General features: G+C 38.6%; 1 protein-coding gene across 1 annotated transcript in view; it reads right to left on the bottom strand.

Annotated features, from left to right (window-relative positions):
- LRBA (LPS responsive beige-like anchor protein) overlaps positions 1-24552 on the bottom strand; it is a 426037-nt gene that overhangs the window by 29566 nt on the left and 371919 nt on the right. Inside the window, exons 52-55 of the mRNA XM_059826740.1 lie at positions 12908-12997; positions 9427-9619; positions 6626-6679; positions 3130-3285 (exon numbers count right to left, since the gene is read on the bottom strand). Of these exons, the coding sequence (XP_059682723.1) occupies positions 3130-3285; positions 6626-6679; positions 9427-9619; positions 12908-12997 (493 nt within the window). The remainder of the gene's footprint in view (positions 1-3129; positions 3286-6625; positions 6680-9426; positions 9620-12907; positions 12998-24552) is intronic.

A 24552-nucleotide genomic window follows, 5' to 3' on the forward strand; every position in this document is an offset into this window, starting at 1 on the left:
ACATCTTAATGAACTATTTTGGTGCATGAATTAAAAACGATTTGTCAATCATACAATACGGCTAGCAGGACGCATTTCACAGCCCTCTTTCTACACAGAACGAAGGCATTGTATTCGTACCCAGCCACTAAATAACACTAACTGCAAGAAAACACTTAAGGGAGTGATCCTGAGGAAAGAACGAAAAAAATGTTAACTGCCTGATTTATAACAGAAGATCAAAAAGGTGATTGCATTAAAGTGAAGACCAGAAAAAAAACAAGAGAAAGCTACGAATATCTACAAAAAAGGGGAAGTACTTTAGTACATGAAGAAAAAGTAGAATAACATGATGCAATTTACAGGAAACGTGTACATCGGATGTAAAATAAAACACTGACAAAACTAATTAGGCAAGTATAATCCTCCAAGAGAAACTGTGAAAGGGAGTACTATCACACGAGCCTTTTCTGACTGGACGGGGGAAAACCCCGGAAGGTATACTGCCTGTGCAGACCTACCTTGCATCGGAAAGGAGCGTAACTCAGCGATCAAGTCTTCCCCTCATCTCTGAGGGTCTGGAATTGCCTTCTACAGCGGTCACCTCTGCACACAGGGCTTTAATTTGTGCCGCAGGGTCACCTAACTGTCTCAGATGCTGACCAGTCAAAAGATTTAGTCAGAACAAGTTACTGAACTTCACAGCTAGGAGCAGCGAAACACTCACGGACTACACAACCTCGTTCTGGCAATATGCAAAAACATCTTACCAAGTGTATGTTTTTCCCTGAAAATTCAAATTGTCAATTACACGGTTTAGATTTGAGAATAATTTAATTATGTGATATATTTTTCAGTTGTATAGCCGTAGGTATTCAACTACCTGAGGTGATTTATACTTTTAGAACATAAGTTTATGCTATAAACATTGCTGAGTTATAGAGATCTCTCTTTCAATTATATTCTATGTTTATAGGTTCTGTTTTTGAAAACAAACATTTTTCAAGACTATTTGTTTGACAGTTGTTCGCGTAGTTGCACTGCCTTGTTAGTTTTACTTTGTTACTGTGCAGCTAAGGTTCAATCAATTCCACCAAAAGAAGAAATAAGCTTTTGCTCTTTCATATTCATTAATAAATAAATAAATCATTTATCTCATGAGTTCCTCAACTTTGTTTCCTTTAATATGAGTTGTCCTCTCTATACAGTAATATCAAACTTCACCATATGCACTCAAGATATCCCTTTTTGACAGAACAAATTTCCTAGTTAATGTTTTATTTGACAGCTGTGCTATGAATAATTAAAAGAAAAATAAGACTCAAGTCTCTGCACTACTGAATCTAAAATGCTGTCTAGAAATCATTCCCACTGCTGGAGGAAGGTTTTATTATGCTTCTGCTACACTAGCTGTGCTGAAAACCCATGATTTATGTATTAAGTATTTCCTGTTAAAAAAACCCAAACAAACCCAAAATCTAATAGGAAAAAGGTTCCTTTTTTGTGTAAAGGCTAAAATATAATTAAATTCAACACTTGTGCTCACTTGCCATTATGCATTTCTGATCACATCATCTTTTTCCCTTGCTGTTCTGCCGATTTCGGAGTATTTCACTACTATATTCTCATTTTAATTCGAAGCAAAATAAACTACATCTGAATTTACTTGATTTAAGCTAGAGGTAGAGTTGCTATATTGGCAAACAGGAGACGCACAGAAGACACAAATCTTCTGCAACTTTTTTGACAACTGTATTTTGGTTTATACCGTAATTAGCTACGATAGTAACGAGATGCCTGGTGTATCTGACTCACACACAGAGGACATAGCTTTAATGAGATATTTGTAGTTCAGACTGATACAGGACAAAGCTACCAAAATCATGCAAGTTCCTTCAATAGGTGTAAAGTAAAATATATCCTTCGACATAAAAGAATTAGTTCTCCATTCATATAAATCAAGAAAATACACTGAATATTTATTACCGCTAGCTAACTTTTCTGAAGATCTCCTTTAAATTCAGCAGTTTATGTACATTTATTTTCATCAATGAGAAAATTAAACTAAGAAGGGTCTAACAAGATGTCTGGATAATGAATTGTAGGCAGTCAATATGAAGTAAATGGAACTTCTCCTTTACACTTAAGGCTTTAAAATTGCAAAAATGACAGATATGCTAAAATATGCCACAAGATCTAGTCTTAACAGATTTTCATTAAAGACCATCCTGCTTTGTTAAACAGTTTGGTTTGCCAAGTGTGAAAACCACTATTAACTAATATATCTAAGAAATGATGACAAACATGTAGGATATTCCCTAGGGATTAATAACCTACTGGAAAGCTTGATGGCACACACACATTAACCACACTGGGTCATTAATCCCGAAGAAGTACCTTGCAGTGACGTCGCTATTCCCATTATAAGATAATGAAAGGGAAAAAAATCGTACCTATTTTTTTTCTGGGGCTCCATGGCTTTTAAACTCCTGTAGCTCTTGCATTGAAAGATTCTTTTCTATTTAGCATGACACATGCGTGACTTCAACAGTTTGGATACATGCCAGCTGACAGACTAATTTAACTGCTGCCCATTGTATCGATCAGTTTATGTTATATGAAAGAATTCAGTGGCTCCAAATCAATTTTTCTATTACAGCATAGCTTTCAAAGGCTTTCATAAGTATTCTTTCACCAGATTTCAAGACTTCAACTTCTGTTCTTATTCTGTGGTGCTTGCCTGTATTTCCTCAAAAAAAATTCTCTGGTGCTGAAAACCAACCAGAGCGAAATTCAAGCCAAGCATTCTAAGACAATTAATTCTCCTGGTATGCAAAGCTTCACAAAAACTCATTTACTCGTGGAAACCACAGTGTGAGAACCGGCGTGTCTGTCATACAGATTTGAAGTGTGATGCTACGGCTAAACAAGAGCTCCTTGTCTTACATTTGCCATCATTCTACAAAAATGATGGCATACAATACACAACAGCAGTAGGTAAGAAAAGATTTAACACATATTATTAATAGGGGAACAAATACATACTCTACTTTCTCCCCCCGCCCCCTATTCTTTCTTTATTTGAAACAGTAGGTTGACGACGAACAGAAAAATCTTTTAGGCTATTCCCACATTTTAAAAATACCTTACCTGAGTCGGTAGAATAAACTCGGAAACTCTTGTCCCAGAAACCACAGACCAAGATGTAACGATTATCAGAGGTGATGACAAAACACTGGGAATGCACCTGAATGCTTTGGTCTAAAAGGTCAGTGATTTGCCTTCTGTGCATACCTGTATTGCTGGCTGAACAGAAAGACACACAGATCAAGACATTTTAGCATCCATATTCAGAGAACAAAAGCGTATTTTAGAAACTTAAATGTTCACACCAAAACTATTCCTCACTGCTGTTACTTGTTTTTTGTAGCGGGGGCATTTTCTTTCTACTTTTACTATAAAATACTCATTGCACTTCTGGGAACAATGCTAATTCCTTGCAGTATATATTCTAAAACAGAAAAAAATCCCTTCTTTAAGTCAAATGCAACTGACAAATATAAATGAAAGATTGCAAAAAGGAAAGATACATAAAAATGTAATAAGCTTCCTTCCCCCTTTCTTCTAGCATAGGAAATTAAATGAAGGGAATGTAATTATAAGACAGTACATATACATATATGCTATATAGTGTCTCAAATGCAGCAGACAACAGAATCATGATATCAAAATCGTACACAAGCTGTATTTCATTGCAAGCCTTGTAATTCAAAAAAAGCATTAACTGCGGTAAACCTTACTACCATTTCACACTTTTTTGAGCATTGCACAAAAATCAACCAGCTTATCTCCACAATCCCCTTTAGGGTTGAGAGAAAATATTTACCCTACTTTGATCACCTGCTGTTTTATTTCCCCAGATAATCTTAGATTGTGAACCCACAGAAGGGACAGGAATCAATTAATGAACACATTTTTCATACTATATTTTGTCCTTATTAACTGATGTGTGTGCATATATATATATGGGTCCATATAGATATCTATCATGAAAATCCTACGCTGCGCAAAGAACTTTTAATGCGTTTTGTTCCCGAGGGAACCTGACTCCCATCCCAGGCAAGTAAGTTCTCCCGAGCCTGGGTTTGACTGCCGACTGCTCGGAGCACCGTTACTCCCACTCCGGGTGGTCCCCAGAGCCCGTCTCTGTCCTGGCCTTGGCTCTTCTTTACTCTTTGTTCTTTAACTTCCTTCCATTCTCTCGGTCTAGCCATCCCCTAAGCCTCAGGCTTGTTCCATTTACGCTATTATAAAATCCTTAATTTATTTATGCTTTCACTATGTTTAAAATGTTGACACCATCTTGTCCATACGGGTAGCAAATAATTTAGCAAGGCATTGCAACTTGCTCTGCAGGTAACACGTAACACGGGGCCTCGACCGCTGTTGGGACCACTTAAAGGGTAACAACAACGCATTATAAATGCACAGTGAAGCTTCTGTATGACAAAATAATGGCAAATAAACCCCCAAAAAACCATGCAGACCCACACATTCAGTGTGGATAAGACCTTCAAAAAACTTCACCTCAAAAAGAGGTCTAGGATCTGTGTCATATCAGGCGTTGCTGTTTTACATCTTCCTGTGCAACTGGAAAATGAGGGCAGCAGGAATCCCTCCTCACGACCAAGACAGCAACAAGATTCCTGCTATAACCATAAAAGTGTAATTTTGTGGTCCTCTTAGGTGCCGTTTCTAGGTAAATGTGTCTAGCCACAATTAAAAACCTTTAATATTATCTACATAATTACTTGCTTGTACCCAATGATGCTACTTAACAGTGACAAAGAAACCCTTAAACCTTTTAAACTATGTCCACTGTAATCACGAGGCTGATTTGAGATCTATTGTATGATGAGAATGTTAAACCCTTTTTCAGAACTGTGAACATTAATTTTAAAGGTGTTTATACCAAACAAAAGTCAAAAGTATTTTGTAAATTAAAGGCAAGCCTGAAAATGGAATTATAATTTTAAAATGATGAAAAATGCAAATTAAAATAAAAATTTTAGTTCCTTCCTAATGTTCTTCACAATATGTAGAAGAACCATCAGACAGGCCCAGTGTGATTTGGTTTTTTTGCTGTAATGTTTGTTTATACTTTTAAGATCTACCCGATCGAAGGTTTAAAGCAAAATATACATTTCCTGCTCCAAACATTTTTTGGATAAGATCTATTTCAGGAAGGAAAGAAGATTTACAGCACATGTCCTCCTCATTATAAATTATAAGTATTGCGTTATTCAGATGGGAATTGATTTTAAAAACTTTGGAAGACCATTTTATCAGCTCTATAAAATGGTTTAATATGCCCACACTGTTCCTGATTTAATTACCACAGAGGTTACCCAGCAAAAGGGCGACACAGCAACAGCCTGTACGTCCGGACCGATACAATGCGGTTCCTACTGTGATATATGCGTATTAGTTTTGAAATTAATTCTCGCTGGCTGACAGACCTGTCATTCTAACCTGTCTAGGCAAGTTCATTTTTGCTGTGATTTTTCCATGCTTCTATAATTGGCCCCTTCACTTCTTTTTCACTTAAACTACCATCCCGAAATGGACAGTTTAAAAACCAGAGCTAACTTTGAACTCTAATAGAATTGGGGGGTGGGGAACCCTGTCGTCTTTGCTCCTGTGAACTGTCCTATAACTAGTTTGTATTTTGGGGTTAGGTTGTTTCAGTTTTTCTTTTTTGACCACGATTAAGGTTCCATTTGCCATGCTACAGGCTCCCGAATTACAGTCCAAGTATGCACTCCCCAGAGTTGGGTCTGTAATGAAAGAATTGACCAAACTCTAACCACGCTAATAGAAAAATCAGCTCTATATAAACTAATAAACCTCTATAATAAAAAGTCATGAATTGAATCTATTACACCGAGTCATTAAATAAAGGAGAGACATTCCTCCACCCCTTTTGAATAAAAGAAAAACATACACAAATTTAACTAGTGATGCTGATCAAAAGATGCAATACCCATGAAAAATGAATACTAATATCTCAATACTAAAACGGAGCGGGCAATATATTTCAACTCTGAAACCGCTTTGCAATTACACATTAATCCCCTCAGCCTGAACAGCAGGTCTATGAAGAAAGGATTGATCTCCTTTAATGATGAAACCCTGGCACCATGGTTTTATTTTTCACAACCCGGTGCAGTTAAGAACCCCACTGTTATTATGAAAATTTCCTCAGCAAAGGAGCTCCATCACATTACCAGCGCACCAATTCATCATAACGTGCCTCGCTCCTGCTCATCAACAAGTCTGAGTGATGAAAAGATCCAATATTATCCTGACAGTACTTCATGCACATTCTCAATCACACATTATTACAGCATCCATATTAATTTTCACTGACACGCGTCCTAGGCCTGTTCAAATTAGGCAAACCAACGAGGGGGAGTTGATGAAATACCAGCATAGCCACAGCTCATTGCATTCCAATTTGCATGCAAATGGTTTATCAGGAAAATTCCATTCCCAGCAACCAGCAAGTGAAAAACAACCGTAATCTACACTTCAGGGCCACCATACAGAGCTTAATGAATCGCAAAGAGAGAAGGAAGTGACAGACCTATGAGAGGATCGATTTCCACTGGCAGCTGGTAAGGCTGGTCTTGTACAGCACCTTGATGAGCTGGAATTCAGGAAAGAAGATTTTAAAAATCTGCATTTTTTTAATCCGTGAAGCCACACACATTTTATAAATCAAAGCTACGTCCGTTTTTATTTAACTATCCAAGAGTCTCCCTGCATCAATTGAATTTAAAAAAAAAAAAAAAAAATAATCCAGGTGCTTTCACAGGCTGCTTATTAAACATTTATTTTAGATTAGTGCTACTCTGAATGTATGCCATCAGCAGCAGCTCCGGTCCTGAGCCATAAGCTCTAGCAGATGCTTTACTGGCAGCCTCTCCTGTCGCAACAAAACAAAATTAAGTGGTAAAGAGCACTGAAAACAAAATGTGACAACCATCTGCTGACTGTAGCAAATACTATTTTCCTCTTTACTTTTTAAAGCCCTGCTTTGAACAAGTGAAGCACAAAGGACATTTTTTAAAAAAAGTCAGTTTATGATGCAGAAAGGGAAATCTCATAGTCATCCAGTATTTAAGGATTCATCCATCACAAAAAACCATTTATTTGCAAGTTTGCATAGAAGTTAATATATAATTCTGCAGACCTACATTTCATCTGGGCACCTGGCATACCGGTGAAATGTTTACCTCCTGAATTTTTCTTCAGTCTTAAAAAAAAAGCCTTTTTTTTCCACAGCCTCCCTAAAAACAAACAAGCAAGCAAGCAAACTCCCCTCCCTGCCCCCCAAACAGCCCGCAAGACATTCTTGGAAGCGGAACAAAAAATAATGGCTGAATCCTTACACCTATGATTTCTCTATCTACCGTCCATAGCTTAATATAAAAATTAGGCTCAATAGAAGGGTTTCATAAGTAATTGGGAAGTCAAAGTTCTGCTGCAATGGAACAGTAACACAGAAGAAAACATGAAATCCACGTGACACAATGGAGGCACCCTGTTGGGTACCAGTGCCATTAGATGCCAGCAAAGCCACCAAACTCACATACAAAAGCAGGAACGAGATTTTTAATTACACATCAGTGACAACTGGTCACTTGGCAACTTAACTTTTTTATCATGATGCCTCATTAGTAAAGACAATGCTAAGCCCACAGCAGGAGATAGGGAGTAGTAATGATACCCGCCCTCTAATCCTGCTAGATCCCATTTTGGTATAAAATTTGAAGGCAAGAGTAGAGAAGGCTAGTCTCAGGAGTCCATACCCAGATATCTTAAGCGTAGTACTCCAGTAACAGCCTGCAGCTGATGAATGTGCTCTCAAAGAGGTGGGGTGAGGTGGGGTTTTGTTGGGTTTTGGTTTTGGTTGGTTGGCTTTTGTTTGTCTTGAACTGTAGGTTTTCTTGAGCTCTCTTTATAAAGGTAAGACAAGTGTAAAATGCCTCTAAATGAAAAAATAGTGACTCAAAAGCACAGCTTACTGTTCTCCCTTTCAGAGGTGAGGGAAAAACCAAAATCTGAAGGTTTTGTTCGACTCAAACCAGTTGATTACTACACTCAACAATTGCTTGCTTGCTCACAGATCATCAACCAGCAGACTTATGAGGAAATCAAAATCAACTCCTACCACTTTAGAACCTCTTCTTTTCCCATGACTGTTGTATGTCCACAAAGGCTATTTGTTAAAAGCCTTGAATATTATATGCCCACGGTCCCACATCCAAGGTATGAGAGGATATTGCCATCCTCCTTTCAAACAAATGTCAAGAGCCCTGGTAAATAGTTCTTGCTCACAACTTGTTACCTAGACAAGCCTCCCTTCCCACCTTTCTTTTCAAGCATTTCTTGGGTGGGTGAAATAATACATAGATGTTTCTATTTGTACAATGTTGAGAGGTAATTTGTAAGAATTAGGAAAAAGTGTGGGAGTCATCTGTCTTTTTTCAAAGGATCACACATCCAGATTTCTCAGTAGGAATTTCAGAGGTGTGAGTATTACTCTGGTGCAAATATCTTCTAGTTAAGTTATTGGAGTAGAAGCTCTTTCTCCCCTTTCTTGAAAAGCCTTTGACCAGATTTACTGCATAGCACTGAAATAAACTTCCTTTCACGGCTTGGGCCTGAGACTGTCATAGCCAGGGAAAGGAGGAGGAATGCCTTTAAGATTAGAGAACGTTAGAATTGAAAACAGAATGACTATATTCTCAAGTTCAACACATTTTTAAAGGAAAATTAATTTGATTGGTTGCTATGCAAATGGATATGTTGTTTTTCTTTCATATTGACAAATACATAAGCACCTAATAACTTCGTTCGGGATGTTTAAGTTACAGAAGATACAGACTTCCCATACATTTTATCTTCTAATTCTCATTGACTGCCTTTAACATCAGAATATGGTGCTCGTAATCAACTAGAAAAAGACAGCAGAAAAGATTTCAGGCAAGTTCTACATGCTTTAAAACTTGACTTTGACATGATATGGTTCAGGCTTCCATCTGACTGAAAAAGAAGTTCAAGAGCAAGAGTGTGACTTTATTAAGATCAAATAGTGATACATTGGTTTTGTATTCTTGCATAGCACCTGATGACCTGGAAAGCAATATATTGCTGTCACAAATCTTTTGTGTGCCACACATCTTACTACACAAGAAATAGTTCAGACTACCTTTTTAAGGAGAAACTAAGTCCATGTGTGAAGAGCATGCTGCAACAATGAACTGGACTTGCTCTTCACACTTCAAATTTAAAACAGTTCTGCAGCAAATTTTGAAAGAGACAACAGAAGTACTGCTTGATGTCAGTGGTTTCTTAGGCCACTTACTTTAATTTACTTACCAGGAAGATTATGCCATTTGTTTACAGCAAATAGCCTATTTGCAGTAACCGTGATCACAGCAGGAGTGGCCAGACCAGGCTGGGTGTTGGCTGCTACATGAGTGACAGGGGAGTTGGATGGGAACTTTAGAACCATGATAACGTCCTGTTGAGCTTGGTCTGTGAACATCAACGGACTCTGCAGGAGGAGATACTGTTGAGTGCGCACAACAAGAACCCAAATACACGGGAAAAGAAAACATGGGGAGGAGAAGAGAAGACAGGACAAGAGAAGGGAGATTGGATTAAAACACACAAGATCCAATAGCAGCTGCAGTGAAAAGCAAATGCAATAATAGTGGACAGGCTTGTGGAAACAATCATTTTAGGTAGAAAAACCTTCACATACACTATTAATTTGAGGGCCTTGTTGAACACAGGGTGTCTATATACAAACTTCGCTACAGATCACAGCAGATTAAACTAAAAGTTCCCAATCACCTATCTCTGCCAAAAGAATTCTCCCTCATATCTGCAGAGATAGCATGTCAAGGAAAGCAATGGCAAACCAGGAGGTAACAAAAAAAAAAAAAAAGGCGAGCAAAAGAAATTCCTGCTCCCAGAGATTGTCTCAAGTTGCATTAAATTGGCAGACTGCAATTCTTTACAAGCCAGATGAGAACATGAAAGCGCATTAAAATAAACAGATACACACATACAGTAGATATATGTTCTGTATATGTTTCTGGTGTACAAAAATAAGATTTATGAATGCAAAGTAGAAGACTTCACTGCAAATGTGTTTCAAAGGACAAACATAATTAAATGCAGTTGTAAAGAATATAGAGTGGACGTGATTACAGACACTATCCTGCGTTGTTTCTAGAAATACTAAAGGGAGGGAATGAATCCAGACTCTCATTTTCAACATAATATTTTTAGGTTTTAGTTTTTCTATCTAATAAGTTGAAAAGTTTAATAACTTTTTAACTAAGCTCTCTAACAATACTGCAAATGTCAAAACAAAATATTGAGGACCTTAGATCCACATACCAAACATAAGGAGGAAAAGCAAAACTTAATGGGTTTGTGACAGAAGAGAGCTCCACTGAGATGCAGAAATACAACCATCCTTGTCACCAGCAGCCATATTGCTCTAGTATTTGTAATTTTCTAATAACTGAATTAGAACATTAATGAAGTGTTCTTGGCTATTTTCCACCTGCAATATTTCATTACATATATGTGTATGTAAGTACATACATTTAATGTATATTTATACAGAACTAATAAAAAAATTAAATACATTTGCATTTTTATTATCACTCCTTTTTAAAAAGTTATTAAGAGTACTTAGAAAAACATATTGCTCTATGAATTCCTATTTACAGTCTTTGCATAAAGGTGTAAATAAAAGCAACTAATAAGCTACCCAGACACCCTTCTGAGCAAGTGGCTAAAAGCCAATCAATATTATGAGTTAATCCTCCCTGGATGCTCATTCAATTAAAGGTGTCAGTAATGCCTCATCTGATGTGGCCTCAATTAAATCCAGCTATCTGATGGCTGAAAACACAAGGGGATACAGCAACAGCAGCAAAACCAGACAAATAGGCAGCCTTCGTGTGACTGCTAATTACTACACCTGGTGTATATTATGGCTTGTGCACTTAACGCAGCACGTGGTAGCTTTCAATTCAGCTGTATTCATGCATACGTGCACACGCACACGTGAAAACAGAAAACTCAGTAAATAATACAACTAGAAATAATTCAAAATTGTGACAGGAAAAACAACCTTACTGTATTTCAGCTCCAGGAATGCTACTTTTGAAACCGCTTAATTTAGCGCTATTATAAAATCATGTATTAATAATCATAAAACTGGTCAAAGCAAGGGGAGAACTACGGGGTTTTTTCTGCGTGTACCTCAGCCCAAAAAAACCACAGGAGTTAGAAACAGTTAACTTCATAGAATTTAACTTCTTCCATTACATACTAAATCTTTACTAATTCAGCGTCATGAAAAATATTATGATAAAACCACACAAACTGCTTCCTGGCATGAAATTTATTTATATAACAATGGGTCTGACAAACACATCAACAATCAGCTTCTCAAGTTCCTCCTCTTCCTGAAACAAATCCCTCTAAATTAGGGCAAGTGCCTAGTGCACGGCACCATGACAGACGGACACACATATGGCGTGTAGCTGTGCGATGAGGGCACTCGGGCTCCCCAACGGCCCCGTTAGCAGGGCTCTTCTGAGAGAGAGAGCCCCGTGGGTTGCACACACAAGTCACTGCAGTGGTCTGCAGCCCTGGGAGACTAGGTGGGAGGTGCAACGGGCCAGCAGATCACGAATCAGCACAATCCGCTCTGTCCATCCAGTACCTGGGATCCCAGGGCGGGAGCACGTCTACAGCACGGCTGTCAGAGTGTAGTATGTACTGGCTGCAGAAAGGGTGGTGGGGATGGGGGACAGTCAGCTGAGCAAGCCTCATGTGCAACACATGACATATTTGAGAAAGGCTAGTAGCTCAATTTGACAAGACAGTTTACATTTCTTAGACTCCTGCATCACAAGATTTGTAAGCTATTTTGGAAATATCTCAGATTTTTGTGTAATTTTTCTAAAACCTTCTGCACTTCAGATACATTTTTAATCTAATAACCTTAGTCTGCTTGAGTAGGACATACATCTTACGGAACATACAAGAAGAAAATGTCTTCTTTTATATTTCAGTGTAAAATGTCCCTCTTAACGATAAGGGAATGCAACCTTTTGAAAAACTTGTGAATTAGCAGACCATTTGCTCCACTTGTCAGAGTATAACTTAACATACTTAGTTCTGGATCTACGACAACACAAATGATATTTTAGACCCAAGGACTGCACACAACATGATATGGAAAGTAATCAGTAATAAAATAATAGTTTGTATAATAAAATTATATTAGACACGAGCAGAGGTAAAAGGGAAAGCATGTTAATGCTCACTGCCTGGATTTTATCACCCTAGCTTTACTGCAAAACACATTTAGTCACATTCTTTGCTATGAAAGTTTCAGCTCATGAATTCCTAGTAATCCTGGTTTTAGGGGGAAACCTATGCCTGGGGGAAAAGACAAGGAAGTTCCACCTCCTAAATCCATGCTTCTCGGGGAATCTGCCAAAGATTAACTAAATTGTCTCCGTGATGACTGGCTCTCACCTGTACAGGTATGGTATTAACAAAATCAACTGATGAAGTGTTCTTAGATGACACTGACAAAAAAGGCCTGTACTAGAAATCAATACAATCCTTTCTGCAATAAATAAAATAATAGTTAAGCACCGCATACACTCCCGGTCCTACAAAATCGTAACTCATCTGCTGTTTTTAATAACACAACTCCACGAGCACATAAAAGCAAAGCCAAGTGGCCGGTTCTGTAACTTGAAGATAGCGAACAAAGTGAACAAAATGGCAGGTCACAAAGAGTTAACAGGGTACTTACCACCTGCATGGCAGAACTTCTTGGAGGATGTGGTTCTATGAGCAGTTGGGAAGGGGTCTGTCCAAAACTTCGTATTTGAGCTTCAACAGCCTGGAAAAGGCACAGGCAGGTTTGCATGTTAAGAGGTGCTAATTACAGGCAATAGAACCATAACTGTCACCTGAAAATGTCATTCCACACTTCTGGCTTGTTTCATGTTGAAAATCAACCCCGTGTGTTCACTGTGGGGCTAAGTGCTTGGCACTGGTACTAAGAATGAGGTAATCATTTTAGTACTGTGGATGCTATTTCCATGAGAAACTCTGCAAAACCTCATCCTGCTCAATGATATTAAACAGAAACAAGCTATTATAATCAGAAACCCTCTTTATTGGCTCCATTTTTCCTTTCTAACACTGGCTTATCCTGTTTGTATCATAAGTCAGAAACAAAAGTTAATTTTAAAAAAGTTCCTATAGGTATTAAGCGTTCTACTTTGTATTAGAACTCCATTGCTTAGTTTCACAGCAGTAACTACAATGAAAGCGACACCAAGCTTTTTTCATACTCTCATTTTTACTGAAAAAGAGCAAACAACTTTAGGATGCATTAAACTACCGACAGCAAGACTGAGACGAAATGCAGCTTAAAGGAGAATGTGAAGATACAACGCGACAATTTTTTTTTAAAAGTTTCTCTGTACCTTCAGCAACATGCTTTATCACTTTCTTCAGAGGGCATACATGAAAATATCATCTCACGCTTAGTGATTTCTTAAAAATAATTATTCTGAAATGTGTGAACTTACACCTCTTGCCTAGGCATGTCCAACTAGTTTTCCATGTTGCCACCTACTGCCCACTGGCTTAAAGATAAAATCAAGCAGCCAAAATTCAACAAGTTCTTTCTTGTCAGCCAGGCCCCTGCACTATCCACAGAAACAGGCTAATACTACAGAAGATCTTAAATCATTCAGCTTAGATTAAATCTCTTTCACTGTGAGCTAAACGAAGTCAAATTACCTTGCATTCGTTGTGGGCCAACGGACTGCGTGGGGGCCGATACTTTAGTTTCTCTGTTGCACGGTGCCGTGAGCCCTACATTCTCAAAAGTGTTTAGTGATCCTGAGTACCAAAGGTGAGGCATCAGCAAGTCCTACTTTCAAAAGAAGTCCTGAAAATCAGGCCCATCAAAAAAGCATTTTAAATGGGATGCTTGAATGCTAAAACAGAAAACCACTAGCCACTTTTTAGCTATTAGAACACCACGTTTTTCTCTCAGAGATTCTTCTTTTTCGTGGTTCAACACACCTTGAGGCTCCCTACACGTATATTTCCTGTTCTATTTTAGCCAGCCATTAAAATTTTTGAGACAATGGAATAACACTTATGCTGATGTTATTCTTAGAAACAACTATTTTTAGATAATAATCAAGGCTATTACTAGGACACACCATGTTCTCCTGTTACAGAAATAACAAAACCAAAAGCAGAATGCACCTGAGGCTTTAAGATCATCAAAAATAATCACGCTCTGATAGGAAACATGCCATCCAAAACACTTGACCTTATTACATTTGGCAGGGCTTTTGAAACATCTGAAGTCACCAGAACAGGAGTTGCAATTACTCCATGGACAGATTCTAACACTCTTGCCCACTCTGGGAAGCACCTTAATCTTCAAAGAACTGGTGAATAAGTAAGCTCGTCAAAAAGCTGGCTGAAATCTGACATACGCACACCGTGATCCAATGAGTACTTTCTGAGGAACAGCAGTATCAGGTTTGTGAAAACCTAAAGCTCAGTAAGACCATCAGAGTCCCCTTTCTAGTGATGAGACATGCTACATTAAAATTCAAATCTGGGTTTTTGTAACTCGAGATATCAAGGGAATCACAAGGGCACAGAATTTGAGGTCCCTTAAGACATGAGGCATTAACAAAGCAACAGCATACCAGTCAGCAGCTCTACTCTCTCCATACAAAGCTGTTAGTTTCAAAACATCCACATTAAAAAGATTTGCCCACATTTACTTGCAGATTGAGTGGAACACGTTTACTAGCAAATAGGAATTCTGCGTTGCATTGAGGGCAGAACCAGAACAACACAGGAGGAGCAGAATGCAGACAGTCCTGGATGTCAGTTATTCTGTGCTTGTTAAAATCTTCAGGGCAAATCTACAGTCTATAGGATCTACTCTTTATTTCCTCTAAAATATATAGCCAATATATTATTCAAAATTAATAAAATATTCTTGAAGCACAACTCCCAAGCATTTCTTTTAGAGCTGAAAATAGAACAGATAAAATGAGGAAATAATAAGCTTCAGATTTGTTCACTTCCTTGTACATTGAGTTACGACCAATATAGAAACTTCCATTCCCAAATAGCCCACGTTCAGCATTCAAAGGGAGTCAGAATTTTGTCTTACCCATGAAATCTGGTATGTTCCTTAATTCCCAATGCTATACTCTCTCACATAGTGCCAGTACTAAGAAGGGGAAAATGAAACACAAGATACCACATACTGACGCAGAGCGTTTCAAATACTTCAAATACCTTCGTCATATCAAAAGCCCAAACTGATGTAGAACAAAAATCAGATGTTGTAATTGCTTTAATCAATGAAAGATCAGCAGTCAGAACACTATTTTCCACAGCCCAGAACTCAGAGGAACTCACCACCTTCCAGCAACATAAAAACTGGAAGAGACACAGTTATGATTCCACTGCTTACTCACATACACGATGCTCATCATTATCCCACTCCTAGACCACACAACAGCAGCAGCAGCAGCACAGCTATTTGTCTCCCACCCACCCTCAGTGCAGAAGAGAATCCTTCTGGGATATTAAAACCAAGTATAAAATATTCTACTCAGCCCGCAAGCGGACAGTCACTGCCTGTTTTCACACAGTGTTCTGTCAGACCTGGTGAAACTGCTGACCAATGGGACAATGATTTTGCCAAAGCCTGCCTTGGAGGACCACAAATTCTCCGTTTTCAGTCTTTAACAGACAGCTTCTACATCCATGTTTATGATCTAGCTTGAGTTTGGGATTTACAGTCCTGGCACAAACAAGTCTTTTAGACTCATTAGGTTCCATCTGGTTCTTCCAAAAAATACAAGAGCCTACATTTCCAGGATTACAATAGCCAATCTTCCCCTTGTCACCAACAAGACACAATCTTCCCCTTGTAGCCAACAGAACTGGGAAAAAACAACATTCAGATCATGTCCTACCACAGGTAACAGCGTTTCATAAAACATCAAAACTGTACATGAAGTAAAGCCACAGATACTGGTATCTGTATGTCCTCTTTACTGATGTCTTCGGAGATCCAACAGAAACTTGAAAAACTGTTGACTAAAGGCAACAATTATGTCTAGACATAGTGGCTAGACTTCAGCATAAAAACCTTTTGCATTCCTTTTAATTACCAAGAAAAAAAGTAAAGATTTCTTTATTTAGCTTCAACATTTCTTAATTATGACCAAGAGAGCGTACTAGCAACCCCAAATGATTCCTTCCTTTTCCCAGATTGTATTCAAAGTCAATCCAGATGTCAACTCCATGTTCTGACGATGTCTCAGTCAGAAGGATCACATACAGAAGGATGCAAGATGACCTCCCTCTGTCAGCAGAAACATGTGATAGTGGAGCTAGAATCAATCCCCATTCTCCCAATTTACATAACAACAGAAATACAGGGCGTTTTAGGCACCAGATGTCACTCAGACTTTTGTTCAACCTGTCCAAGTAAAGCAGCAAGGAGCAGGGAATCTTCTGCTCAGAGAGATAATTAATTCTCTCCTTTGAAGAAAACAACCTACCGCTTACCTGAGAATATACAATAAAATGACCATCAGTCAAAAAGTCATCAACTCACTTTCTAACAAACTACAGCCCGCTTCTAACTTAGTTTTCTTGAAAAAGGTATTACTAGCATTAGTCGGTATTAGTAAGAGACGGCCAGCTGCTTCTAGTGGCAGAGGAAGGGCCTGTGTTCTCACATTGCTGAATCCCTCTGGACCATACAACCATTTAGATTATTGTAGGTAGAAATTTGGGAGATTTGCACAACTAGCTTCACATCTATTAAAGGCACTGTATAACTGGAAAGGAATAACTTTTGTTTGAAAGTTATGTTTAGTTCTGCAAACTCTTATATCTGAACACATGCTGCATACCATAAAGTAAAAGATAGTATCATTCAACATTTTGTTTCACTGTTTCTCAAATATCTCAGTAAAATAGCCTTCTTGCTGTTAATCCTCTACAAAAACAAAACTGTGGTAAGGCCGGAATTGTTCCAGATGCTACAACAAGAAGTAATAAAATGAAACAAGGTAAGCAACCCTTTACAATAATCCACACAGTATGCAGCTCAAACCACATACTTATATGATAAACATGGTATTGCGAATGTTAATTAATTTATAAGTATGAAAGCCATAAGCAAATTTCACAGGTTAACATTTACCCGATTACCACAATAATCTGTCCCTAAAAAAGTCTCCTGGATCATCTCTTCTTTTCTTGGGGGGTGGGAAGGGGAGAGGGGGAATAGGGAAGTAAATTAAAAGAGGAAGAGTGAAAAACTTGAAAACTTGCCTTAGCTATAATGTAGCTTTTGGCCACTGCTTAGTACAGATATTTTCAGTCTCTGAACCTACCCTCTAATCTAACTGTGAAGAAAGTTAATTCAACAGAATGCAGTACCCACCAAATACGGCTGTAAATTTTTGGGGAAGGAGGGTGATGGGGAGGTTGAACATATGGATGCAGTTAAGGTAAAAACAGATGTTTGTTACTTTTCTTTGCAGCAACACTCAGAAACTAAGTCAAAATTGCTTTTTTTTCATGTTTATGTCTGAAAGAACTATAAAATTAAATATGAGGGAGGGAGGGCGGGTGGAGGGGAAACTGCAGTGAGTGTCACAGAGAAAGAATGAAATGGTCTCCAGTTCTGAACTCAAATCCTGAAATGAAGGCCCATATAGTTAAAAGGCAAGACATACACCATTTAACTCTAGATTTAAAGACCCTTAAAGAGACTAGCTCAGAGTTGCTTTCATCATGCCTGCTCAGACACAAAACACCAAACTGTCTGAGGAGTCTAACGGCACAGCATACCACGTTAAAATGCACGCCTCTGTCTGAACACACGACAAGCTCCAACCTTACCGTTCGCTACGAAGAGGCTACTTTCAGTCACTATGGCTTTACAGATCTACAGCGAAGTATTTCCAGTTACTTCTCAAATCTGTAAGATTTAATTGCCCAACATTTGAAAAGCCAGGTGAAACAACACCGTGCATTGTAACACATATTCTTTCAGCATACGTGTTAGGGACAGAAAATGTTTTGGGTTCATCCTCCATCTTTCTACCCAGTATTTATGTCCAGAAAATAACAGCCCTTGCAAAAATAATTACTTTGGCTCTCTGCCGCTCCTACCTCACTTTCCAATATTCAAAAAGGTTTACACACATGTTCCTCAGTGATTTCTACTGGCTTGAGTGATATGCAATTATGATTACTTGCTTTCCCTTTCCTTCCACCCAGATGTTCCTTTACAGCACCAGAGAACGCAGAATATTTGACAGGTTTCCCCTCAGACAGTGAAGTTGAATGGCTTAGCGGCCAACTGACTAGCTACCTTTCCCCATGGGACAGTGATTAAAATCAAGCTCTGATCACAAGTGATCAGAAAACCTCTTCTGACCAGACAGTCACTCACAGTCCTACGGTTAAGATTCTTAGTGAAATTCCTCACGGACTACAGAGACACGGATAACGCTAGCCAGAGAACAAGCATGACTCATAACAATTAGATAAAATTGCTGAAAACAGACTAAAGATTATGGAAGAGAAGCTCTTTGTAGTACCATCTCCCCTTGTTTCCTAACAATCCCCGTTAGATCATGAATGTGAAAAATGGGCAAAATGCTTTTCTGACACAGGCAATGTATGTGCTTGCTGACTGTACACCTGCCCTGGGGATATTGCACTACACTTAACCCGGGGAAAAAATACAGCGCTCAAATGTTAGTGTCATAAATTCACACACTCCCATCCGCTGTTTTAAAAATAAAATGACCAGCCTGATTTCTTCATGCCAAACCAGAGAAACCTTTCTCTTGCTTTGACTTCGCAAATCAACCCTTTTATATCGAATCACTTCAATTTTTTGTTTTACCATTGCACTATTCACTTAACATACCGGTTTAAAGAAAACTGCCTACACTATCTTTGAAATCTAACAAATGGCAGGGGAGGGAAGTGTGCACGGACAGAAGAAAGGCTAAAGAAAGGATACTACAAGATCAAGAGTTACATACTGTTCTCTAGGTATCATTAAACACGCCTGCAAAAGGTTTGCGATGTACCTTCTGGTAACCAAGCGGAGTGTAAAAGGTGCCTGTTGCAGCCCACTAATGCCCTTACTACTCCAACTCAAGCAACACAGGTTTATGGCCTCAGAGCTGAAGCGTGGGCAGAAATACTGTCAACAGCCTGCGGAGGGGGACATTATTAGAGCACCAGAGCAAGCAGGCATGAAGTAAAAAGTGCACAACCCTTGCCTGCCGCGGTGCATCAGGGATACACGTAACCAAATTGGGCACGCCTCCTTCACAGGAAACCAACGCAAAAATGTAGAAATGAAAGCCATCGAGCATCAATGAAGCATAGGGGTTTTTTTCCTTCCTTGGAGCTTCCTTGCAAAAACAACATATTTTGTATATTTTCCTCTTTTTTTTTTTTTTTAATTTCAGTTCCTTCCGTCTGCTCAAAATACCATAGTTGTCTGTTCAGAAGTTGGTTACTAGTCTAACCACTTGTTATTTATTAAATCCAAAGTACTATCAATCCCCGGGGGTCAGGGGGGTGTTACCCTACAAAGGATTTTTTTTTTTTTCTCAAAGCTATTTGAGATTCAAGATATGAAAGACTTTCTTCTGTGTTCACATCAGAGAAAAAAAAAAAGCATACCTCCCACCACACCTTTAAAAACAAAACCCCTAAGCCAGCTCTTAAACTACAGTAAGAAATTTTCTGTGAGAATAAAGAAAAATGAAGTCTCTTTGTCCAGAAAAATCAGTACGACAATTACATGGCAGTCATTAAAGTAAACCAGGAAGTAATCAGAGTTTGTGAGAATACAAATAGATCCCCCTCAGGGCCACGCAAGTTGCTCCAATCTGAATATATACATTCCAGGCGTATTAAAGAGAGGCATAGCAGGGCCTGGCTGCAATCTCCAGTTCATGCAGCTGTCCGTCTACGGCAGCGTAATCCCAGCTGCCAATCTGAAAGAAACCAGTTAGTCAGAGCAGACACAACCAACAGAAACAAATGTCACTCAATAATGTTCAGAGGCACTGGGTTCATGGATAATTTCAAACAGTATCTCTGTCTGGAGCACTGATGTGCTCATTCAAAACACCTAAATCTTTGGCTACTGGAAAGAAGCAGATAAAAAAACTAGAACTAGAAAAACAGGTCTGGTAGTACTTCAAAGAGACTGACAAAATAAAAAGGGAAAAGAGTCTAAAAAGCAAGTTAAGATGAATTTAAAGACCCGCAAATAAAACTGGATTCAGTATAAGCAAACTCCTAAGCAACTCTGGGGCTAGTTTTTTTAAATATAACGGTCTCAATTTTATTTGAGCGCCACAACCAAAACTGCCTCGTGTCTCTCTTCACTGTGGCAGCTGAAGATTTCAAGAGAGCAACTCATTGCTTTCGTTCAAAAATCAATAATTATCACATAGAAAGTAGTGGCATTGCCATGTGCAATACCTTGAAACTTCATCAATTTCTGGCATTATTCATTCACTCCTCTAAATAGCTAAACATCACCTTGAAAACTTGCTACCTTCACACTGTCTACTTGCTACTTAGCTGACTCCAAATTTTCCTCTGGAAAAAAGCAATCTGTTCCAATCTGTTAGCATTCCACGGAATTTCTTCAACTTTGATGCTATCTCTATTTATTAAATTAAAAAGCTTCGTTAAAATAAAACATTTCAATCTGAAGGAAGTTAATATACTGATGTAAAAATCCAACATTTAATGGTCTTTAAGCCATCTTTCCTGATCACCTTTCAGAATCTGTAACGGTTGTGAAGAAGAACAAGTAACTCATCTTGCTAAGCTAAGAAATACAGTTATTTAAACTAAGTCATAATTACCACCTGCAAGATCAAACTTGCTGTTTTCAAAGTACAAGTACAATATTATCTCAGAGTGTCCTACTGTAATGAATGAACGTTTTGTTATCGTTTAATAAAACGTAATGTTTAACTGAGACTTGATTTTTGGACACTGCTTGAGGAAATGCACCTTCGGCATGACTGCAAGCTTGCTCACTCAAGAAGCAGCTATTGTTGAAATATAACTAATATAATACAGTTTGTAGTATTACTACAGTTTGTAGTATTAGTAGTTATACTAATAACTAGCATAATACACACCACACCTGCAGAGGCAGTGGGAACACTGGTGAGCTAGGCACCCTGGGCTGCAATGAGCAAAAGCAATGAAAACACCCCAAACAAAAATTTTTAGTTTCCCAATTATTGTGAAAGTCAATACAGATACCGTTTGGATCGCATAAAGAGCCTGCGAATAATCAAAGCGTGCTGATGACACAAAAAATAATGACATTTTTGTAGCCTGGTCACTTCCCAGTTTGATTCGAGGCTAGATGACTCAGTGTATGATAACTGCAGCTATTATACACTAGTGTATCTCATCCTTTCCACGTACGGAAGAGAAAAATAAAGTTAAAAAAATGGAAATACTTCCCATTCAAAAAAGTTGGTTTTGAAGGATTATGACCATCGATTTTTTGCATCCCTTGTTTACCTTTTGATTACTCTTTCTTATTTAATGCTAGCCACCAAATAGGTCAGCTATCTAAGACTGACCAGCCAGGCACAAATGAAAACGTAAAGAGCCCAGGGGGTCTCAGGGCCTCCCCGGCTCTGATAGATCCACAAGACAGGTCAAGCAAGAAGAGGTGAGGGAACTAACTGCACTGAAAATTTCGATCCTTTGAATTTCAATCAGGGGCTGAGAAAAAAGCAGAGCTGAAGAACTAATTTACATGAGTTACCTCCTCCCAAAAAGCTTTACTACTTCCAGCTGTTTGACTCTTATTTTTTTAATCCTTGTACATCAAGGCATCTCAGCCCTACTTCAATTAACTCTAAAATAGCACTCTTTTTCCTGCTGGACAGAGAAGCAGAAGCACCAAATAAAATTAGAATCTCCTCTGTAATGAAGGACAAAAGAGAACATCCAGGTCAAATATTTTTCTGGATCGAAACCTAGCTGCCTACTTTTATGCCTGTTTCTAAGCGCTGTAGTAAATACATAAGTTAAGACAAAGGGCAGTAAACCCCCATTCGTTATGTCAAACTCCAGGCTAAACAGAATCAAAGAAGTGCCACACCTCCCAGATATCAGAGCCAATGCTCGCTTGTGCTCGTTTCGCCTGTTTACTCCAACACCACAGAGAGGTCACAGCGTGAGCTGAGATGTGAGAATTAAAAGGTAAATGATACAAACCGGGGGCAGGAATGGTGCTCCTGTTATTTTAATGCTCCTGTTACCAGAGGAAAATACTTCATCTTCTCGCGGGAGAGGCCCGATGCCCAGACAAGCTGCTTTCACGCAGCAGTGGCACATCCCACCCGCAGCGGCATCGGAGGCCCTGCCTGCGCTTCGCAGTCCTGCCCCGCATACCTTCGCCAGAGAAGACCAGGGCACCGGTTTGGCCACAGCTGACAAGTCCACCTCTCCTTAGCCCTGAAATCAGTATGCGTCCTCTAAATACATTCTTCTTAATTCTGGTTCCATATAACGGGATTTTAATAGAGATTTGCAATTAGACCGATTCTTAACATTTATTTGGCTTTTCACACTGTTCCTGTGCTGTACAACGTCAAGCATGCCATCTGTGCACCACACGTCTGGCCAGAGATGGTTCAAAGATTGTTTCTGCAGTACTTTGAATTTTGCCTGTGTGACTTCGTTACTTACCGAATTCAGCACATCTAAATTTACTGCTCTGCGACAGTAGTTTATAATCGCTTTATCCTACTTTTTAAAACCCAGCGCAGCCACAACAAAGACTGTTGCCCAACCTGCTAAAAACAGACTGATCGTTTTCCCAACTATTTAGTAAATGTTAACTATGCTATAAATACAAATCGTGTTTATACTTTGTGAAAGATTCACTGCTGTCAGAGTACTCCAGCTGAGTAAGAGCTGAAATATGCTATTAACTCCCACCAGGAACACAGCTAAAAGAGAGGCCAAAAATGCTTTCTCTGGGATAAGATATCAGATCTGCTACTGCTGTCATGAAACTGGGGTCATGTAAACTAAACATCCTTGTAACTTCTTTTGGAAAGCACAGAAGTCTCTCAAACTGTAAATATTTAAAAATAAAATTAGCCTCGTAAGAGATAGGTCTGAGATGCATAAAACTTACCCAAAGATATTAATCTTGGGCAACATTTAAAAGCTATTATCCATAAAATAATTTATCCCATGTGCCTTAAAACTGAAAATAAAAGAATTATTTCCTCTCTTTATATAATCAGAAGTGGCACATTCAAACAACATATCAAATGCTATGTCCAAGCTGATTCTTCACAATTTTTGAAACTCCTCAGTTCATATGGAAATAAAATATCAACAGTAGAAAGAAAGGTGCCAGCAGAACGGAGAAAGCTGTGCTTCCTAATGTTAAACAGCCTGCCTTCACGTAATGAAAAGGCACCTTCTCTTCAAAGGAAGAAGTATAAAACAACTGAATCGTCTAAGGCTAAAAGCAAATCACTTAAGGAAAGTATGCGGGGTATTAACTGGATGGGACTTATTCTCAGCTTTTTCAAACTATTATTGCTAATTTAAAAATAGTCAGTTCTTCCTGAATTGCTGCCTACAAAGATCATATCAGATGATATTTTAAAAATTATTTAAAGAATATGGGTAGGTGCATTTTGATAAGCATGGTACAAAATTTAGTATGCTTCCTCAGGTTCAGGGGTTTCTGTAGTAAATCAATGACGTATTCTCCAAGTAATATTTTGCCTTCCCGCTATTACCTTCACCTCTTTTCTTTACACTTACCCAGTGTTTACGCTAGCTACATCGGGGTATCAGTGGAGAAATGACTTTTAATTAGGAACTCTGAGTGCAGCCCAGATTCACGATCAACCTTTGTTACACTATGCCAGAAACAAGAGGAATTTCTATTCTTCCGATTAAGACACTAATGGAATATCCACAAATCAGTCCAAGATACAAATTATTTCCTATGGATTGTGCTTCACTTCTTAATCAGTTGCTTGTCTGAATGGCTTCAATCTAATTCTACTTATTTTTTTTTTCTTTCCCCCGTTCTTGGACAGCTATTGCAAAAAAAGAGAGCAGAATTTGTGATAAGAAGGTGCTGTGAATTCTCTCCAGAACGGCTGGATGACATTTATCTGTGCTGCCGTGACTCCTTGCCTCTTCCATACAGGCAACAAAAAAGCCCTTCCATGGCAGATCTTGTGATTGGGAGTTCCACAGATCAAAACGTGGTGTTCAAGAACGAGTCAACAGAAGGTAAGTCATATAGCACACCTCTGCTGGCAAACA

The sequence above is a fragment of the Gavia stellata genome, chromosome 19 (genome assembly GCF_030936135.1).
Source record: "Gavia stellata isolate bGavSte3 chromosome 19, bGavSte3.hap2, whole genome shotgun sequence".
NCBI lineage: Eukaryota > Metazoa > Chordata > Aves > Gaviiformes > Gaviidae > Gavia > Gavia stellata.